The following is a 6,596-nucleotide window of genomic DNA, read 5'->3' on the forward strand; positions in this document are numbered from 1 at the left end:
GTGCTTGGAAGGACCGAATCTAGGTGATGAAGTGATGAACAAAAAAAGGATGAGTGGAATGTGCTTCAATTATCCGGAGTGGAGCTTTGATATTTTAAGAATAATAAATTATAAAATAACCCAACTATGGTTAAGATAAGGACCAATTACAATGTGACACATAATAAAGGATAACTTACATATTATTTTAGAGGAGTTGGGTAGCATTCACCTATATATATATAGGTGAATGTATGAGACTTCCTCTTATTAGAAACATAAAAGACATTTAGTTTATTTTTCCAACGTTTGAGACATCTTGTCCTAAAAGACTTTAAATATAATGAACATAATGCTTTTCTTCTATTAATAAATTCGAGAAAAATAGTTAATATTCTTAATAACATGTACAATGACAATGTAATTTAGTTAAATATCTTCAACTCATCATCTATTATTAGTCCACTTATTGAATCATATTGTGATGCCTGCTTACTTATTTATCAATTAAATCCTAATATCTTTGAATATGAAATTATGAACATTATTATCTTTTTCATTTCCTCTAAAATTACAATATTAAAATATTTACACATTAAAAGAGGAGAAGATTAGTTAGCTAAGAAAAGCTATTGCCATTCATATATCCACGTTATAACAACGTTAATTAAATATTTCACACATATTTAACCGTGAGACAATATTAATTCTATTTGAAAATAAAAATAAGATTTTTCAAATAATAAAATATAAGCTAAAAATTAGATCAAATGTTAGGGGCGGGACTAAAATGGACTTAAAAAAAAATTGTTTGGGTTATGTTTATATTTGAGAAATGAAATTAGCATTCATCTTAAAAGTAAAGAAAACGAGTGTTCCACTAATTGTGGTTTAGCTTGTAACGGAGGCACCTTCAACCATAAGGGATGTATATATATATATATCGTTGTTGATGTTCTTCTCCATTAGTGCGATATAACGTTGGAATAGTACATATTCTATCACCAAATTGCCAACGTTATTGAATATAAATGTATTTAGTACTGTATCCTTTTAATCTAGTATTCTAAATTATATTTTTAAAATATCTTTATATGATCATTTATAGTAGCTGATAGAATAACTAAAATGATTAAGAGTGTGTTTAGAAAGCTTTTAAAGTGAGGAAAAAAATTCTATTTCTATTAAAAAGTGAAGTTTAATTCTATTTTAAAATTTAAATTCATAGTTTGGAACAACTAATTGCATCAATAAAATGAATTGTTTTTTACTATTTTATTCTTTTGGTTTCTTTATTTAACTTCTTTTATGATGGAATTGAAATATTTCTTTAAAATAACCTATAAAATCTAAATTTTTACATGGAAAGTAAAGAAAGAAGTGTTTCAAATTTTCACTAGAGGAATGGTAGATTAACAAAAGAAACAAGGAAGAAATAAAGGAAGAGAAAGAAAAGAACTAAGTTAGGGTAAATGTATATTTGGAAAATCAAGTTTTTGATAGAAACAATTTTGATATTTTATTCTTAAATGTTAATTTAATAGTAATAGAATTATACATCAGAGCTATTTTAGTGTGTTTTAGTTTGAATTTAATGTGAGAATTAATTTTTTTTTTAAGAATTGAAAACTTACTTTTATTTATGTTGCAAACCAAATAACTTTTTTTTGTGAAAATTTTATTCTCAAGGTGTTTCAAATACACTAAAAAAAAATCAAAATCTCCGTATCAATAATCTAATTTAATATGTTTGATCTATGTAATCAACTTCACCTAATAGGATAAGACTTTGTTATTGTTGTATTTTAAACACACTCTAATATAATATGTTAATATCTAATTAAGTAGATAACATTGTACAGAAATATTTATAGTTTTAAAATAAACTAAAATTATATCCTATAAATATACAATTTTACACTACTCCAAATAATAAAATAACAGAAACCATGGGTGTAAGAAAAATTGACAACATCCCTTGAGAAAAAGAATTGAAGTATCCATCATTTCTGTAATAGAAGTGACTCTCCATAAAATATCGTTTATGAGCCTTGGCCCATTGGGCCCTTTTTTGTTTGTGAAAGGAATTAGCTGACCAAACAAAAAAAAAGAATGGGTTAAGGTGTGTACTCTAAAATGGTCCTCACGGTAGACCCTTCAATTTATGGATTTGGTTTTCATCAGAATCAGAAGACGAAGGTGGAAGAAGGAAGCAAAAGAAGCCGTGGTTGAATGAATGAATCAGTGAAACTGAAACTGAAATGGAGAACAACAACAACAACAATAACAACGCTATGATTCGTGAATGGTTCGACAGAGTTGACTCTAACAAAACTGGAACCATAACTGCTCCCCATTCATAATCTAATTCCTTTCTTGTTTTTTGTTCTCATAATTGTGTAGGATGTATGATTTTGATAGGAATGGTACTATGAGCTTTGAAGGTATATGCCAATCCCATTGCACTCTATGCTTAACCCACTATGCTCTAAAAAGAAGCTGAGATTTACATCAATAATCAAATACTATCTTGAAATTTGGAAAGTAGTGTTCTTTCATATATGGGACTTTATTTGTTGGAGTTTGTTTATAGTAGAATTGAAACATGTTCTAGCTCACTCTAACTTACTCGTAAATGGTTTGCTCTAGAATTTGTTGCACTCAACAAGTTCCTTATTAAGGTTAGTGTTTCTCTATTATGCATTTGATATGTGAGGTTATTGTCATTAACCTATATTTGATATTAAGTACGTTGGTTCTAATAACCACTATAAATGGCTCTTCAGGTTCAACATGCATTTTCTGATCTTGAGAGGTGATTGGTTTATTTATATGCTTTTGTTCCATTCTGTTTATTTGTCTTCAGAACTTCATCTTGCATGTAGTTTCGAGTGATATTATTGTAGGCAATTACATTGTGAATGATCTTATAGGAAAGAAACTAATAACATGAAAGGTTTATAATGAATTAGTTCATGCTTATTTTGGATCGATATTACTGTGGCCTATAGCTTGTTATGTCTAAACTCTAGCTTGTCAGTATAATTGTGCGGTCATATCGCCTTGGATGATCACTTGATTCTGCATTATAACACTTCTTGTTCGGTTCATTGATGCAGGGGTCGTGGCTTTCTTGTCCTTGATGACGTTTTTGAGGTATATTTTAAGAATGATTTCAAAGATGTTCTGTTTATCGTGTCACTGGTTTTGCTTAGCCAGACGAGCTTATGGTTCTTATTAGTACTTCCCAAGCTGTATCAACAAAATGTTGAGTTCCTTAGTTTATGTGTAATGTTGGATGCAACTCTAAATAACTTTGCCGAATATGTTTCCAGGCATTGGTAAGGATTGGCTTCACGCTGGATTCTCCTGCATTTTACTCTGCCTGTGCGGTAAGACATCTTCATAGTTTAATTTGTAGTAAATCATCCTGGAGAAGTTGCACATCACATTGACGACTAGTGGTTAAGCCAAAACTATCTCAATTCTCAATGTTTGTTTACACTACTATTATCCAAAAGCTAACCTCACCTAGTGTTACAAAACCTAATAAATTGACTATTAGCATTACTAGCACCAACTATCCAGTGGTTGATGAACATAGATGCTCCGAATTCCAACGATTTCCAACGATTTCCACACTATTTATCAAAGCATTTCCTTTTCCAGTGAAGAAGAGAGGCTACAACCTAAGACCTATCACAATTGATCAAACTTCTTGTTTTGCAAATAATCAATCACCATGACACTTCATAGAGGCAAGCTGAATTGTCTCTGGGGAAGCAAACATAAGACCAAGTCGAACTGTCCAAGACAGCAAGAACTCCCTCTAATGAAAACTTTATAAAAGAGTTGGATTAGGTGAATCAACAACTACTTCAAGACCATAATAAGAAATATCAAGTAGATACATAAAAGGCAAGCATGTATAGTTATGGACAAGTGTTAGGGGCTATATGACTTACATTTTCCTCAGTGTGACTATTTTGTGAATATATATCACTTCCAATGTTCACTCTTTAATAGAGTAGGATGAATAGTATGCTGAGAATCACAGTTCAAAAGGACACCTAACTGCAGAATAAGAACTGCTCCATTCAAATACATCACCATCCAAAAATTTACAATCAACATAAGTAATTAATAGACATAAAAACTAATTGAAAAGAGACAATTCTGGTAATAGATTAGCAAGATTACCTTAATTGCTTTAAAGAAAAGTATGAATCAAGTTAAAAAGCATAAATGACTACATCGCCAACAACCATCGGAAGGACTTGCCCCTTACATCCACCAATAGTAAAATCTGAAGCAACATGAATAACAACAGAAGAAGACTGAAGTAGTAATTTCTCGGCCTTCACTGACCCCCAAAATTTACCACATTAGCACATTTATCAGTATGGCATGCTATCAGTGTTGCTAGAATAAAGTTTGTTAAAGCTGAGTGGAGGTGCCAAAATTGTGTATTTTATTAACTGATACTAGCATCAAAGGCAATCAAACATTGTATAGAATTTCCTATTCAATTTAGAATGAAATGCGCCTTACACTTGTTTCAATACCTATCCAATTGTATAGTCTTTGGACGATGATTCCTCTTCGTCTTCTTCGGACGATGATTCTTCTTTTCTTCTTCTTCTTTCTTCGGATTAAAGATCTACCAATTTTCAACCCGGGCAAATCTTCAACTGAGCTCATGGTGAAACAAACAGTTGAATCACTCTCATTGAAGTCATCATTAGGCATCATCTTCAACATGATATCAGCTGCAGATTCTCACAGATTGAAAATTGGTAAATCTTTATATCGAAGAGGTTCAAGTCCTTCCACCATTTCCATCCGCACACAGCTAGAATCTGCCAACAAAATTTCTAGCCAGTTAAGAATTTTTGTTCAACTTGAAATCAACACATTTATATAAACATGTTTAATTCATAAATATACACTTATTACTAGTTGCTTATAATTTCATTGCTAATAAATATTTCAAAAATATTTACAAGTGATTATTGTGCTGTCAGTTGCATTATTGTGCTGACGGAGAATGGTGGTAGTGGCGGCGGCGGAGGCGGAGGCGGTAGAGGGAGGTGGAAGGGGTGCGCCACCACCTTGCCAGTACTTGAGCAAACTAAAAGCTTCCATGGTTGGGAGAGCCAGTCCTACACTATCTCTCTGTGTCTGGGCTTGCTTATTTAGACTCAAAAAAAGAAAAGAAAAGATGAGAATGGAATGGTTGGGTGTGTTAAAGGGGGCGAAAAAGAAGAGAGGAAATAAAGAAGTGAAAGTGTGTGGATAGAGAGAGACCAACACCACTACTTTATACAATTCCAATTAAACAAGGCCGTAACTCATTAATTTACTGGCCTCCACTTTGCTCAATAATGGAGATTGGGCCATCTTAATAATTGGGGCAAATGTTAAAGTAGAGTAATCATTTTAGTTAAATTTTTTTTTTTTTACCAAAAGATAGAAGACTCGAACCCGCAACCTCTTAATTGAGTATGGGGAGACTATGTCATTTGAGCTATTACTGATTGGCAAAAAATTTGAAAAGATAGGAGACTCGAACCCACAACCTTTTAATTGAAGATGGGGAGTCTGTGCCATTTGAGCTATTACTCATTGGCAAAAAATTTGAAAAGATAGGAGACTCGAACTCACAACCTCTTAATTGAGTATGTTAAAAATTAAAAGTTCACTAATGTTAAAATTAAATACAAATATTTATTATTTAATATTTGTAGTCACCTATAACAGAATATTTTTAAATATATAAAATCTAAAAATAGGAATCACTTTATAATTATTGAAGTTGTGTATAAAAACTCTATGGTCAAGAAACTAAGAACTTTGCCATCCAGAAACATCTTTAAACACCATCCAAAATTATATTGAAAAAAAATAAAGAAAGAAAGAAATGTATTACCTCTGATGACTTGGTGATGAGCACAAATAATCGTTTCTTGAAGTTGAAAGAGAAAAAAGAAAGACACTCTTCTTTTCCTGTTTTTTTCTTTTTTTTTTTTCAAAGAATAACAAATGAAACACTTGCTCGGATTTAAAACAAAATAAGGGGATGTGAAATGATTCGACACAAGGCAGCAGCAATGAAGAGTTTTAAAGCAAAAGGCCAAACAACTTTCACTGACCACAACTCCGAACCAATACAAAAACAAAATGATTGCCAAATTTCAAATATAAGTTTTCTTTTTGTTTTATGGGTTTTATGAACTGAGAAACGATGTTACTCACGGGTAAAAGACACAATGAAAGTGGAACACAAATTTTACAACGCAAATCAAGAGAGAACAAAACTAAAACAATAATAAATTAGATATTTCATTAATTGTAATAAATATTTTGTAATCTTAATCGATCATAATTTTATCATTAATCTAGTTACATACGTATTGGGTTGAAAAAATATATGGTATTTTTTAGAAATTAAATCGATTGGATGCACAAATCAATCGATTGAAATTCAGGCTTCCCAAACTTAAATCGAATGAATTTTGTAAGGCATGTGACGTTTTTCTTATTCAATCGATTGGTCATATTACCCAATCGATTGAAATCATCAAAACAATCTAGGTTTAGTTAATTCAATCGAATTG

At 31.3% G+C, this 6,596-nt stretch overlaps 1 protein-coding gene and 1 long non-coding RNA gene across 8 annotated transcripts; one reads left to right on the plus strand and one right to left on the minus strand.

Annotated features, from left to right (window-relative positions):
• LOC107626051 lies at positions 2,105–4,501 on the plus strand. Its single transcript, XM_016328830.2, has 4 exons — positions 2,105–2,423; positions 2,629–2,660; positions 2,766–2,794; positions 3,099–4,501. Exons 1-4 carry the CDS (start codon positions 2,384–2,386, stop codon positions 3,322–3,324), a joined length of 327 nt encoding a protein of 108 aa, XP_016184316.1. The 5' UTR covers positions 2,105–2,383; the 3' UTR covers positions 3,325–4,501.
• On the minus strand, positions 2,937–5,310 carry LOC107626053. 7 transcript variants are annotated; one of them, XR_002358045.1, is made up of 3 exons: positions 4,983–5,310; positions 3,511–4,838; positions 2,937–3,409 (listed from the first exon to the last, which is right to left on the minus strand). It is a non-coding gene; the product is annotated as an uncharacterized LOC107626053 (long non-coding RNA). The 7 variants fall into 7 exon arrangements; XR_001617453.2 differs by lacking the exon at positions 2,937–3,409 and having other exon boundaries at positions 3,500–3,818; positions 3,945–4,838; positions 4,983–5,304; XR_002358049.1 differs by lacking the exon at positions 2,937–3,409 and having other exon boundaries at positions 3,500–3,806; positions 3,945–4,838; positions 4,983–5,303.

This window comes from Arachis ipaensis, chromosome B02 (genome assembly GCF_000816755.2).
Source record: "Arachis ipaensis cultivar K30076 chromosome B02, Araip1.1, whole genome shotgun sequence".
In the NCBI taxonomy this organism is placed as follows: Eukaryota; Viridiplantae; Streptophyta; class Magnoliopsida; order Fabales; family Fabaceae; genus Arachis; species Arachis ipaensis.

What these genes read in the sequence shown, in the direction of transcription:
- LOC107626051 (XM_016328830.2), top strand. Translation starts at nt 2,384, where the DNA reads ATGTATGATTTTGATAGGAATGGTACTATGAGCTTTGAAG. An exon ending in TGGTACTATGAGCTTTGAAG is followed by an intron (nt 2,424 to 2,628) that starts GTATATGCCAAT and finishes GGTTTGCTCTAG; the next exon opens with AATTTGTTGCACTCAACAAG. An exon ending in TCAACAAGTTCCTTATTAAG is followed by an intron (nt 2,661 to 2,765) that starts GTTAGTGTTTCT and finishes ATGGCTCTTCAG; the next exon opens with GTTCAACATGCATTTTCTGA.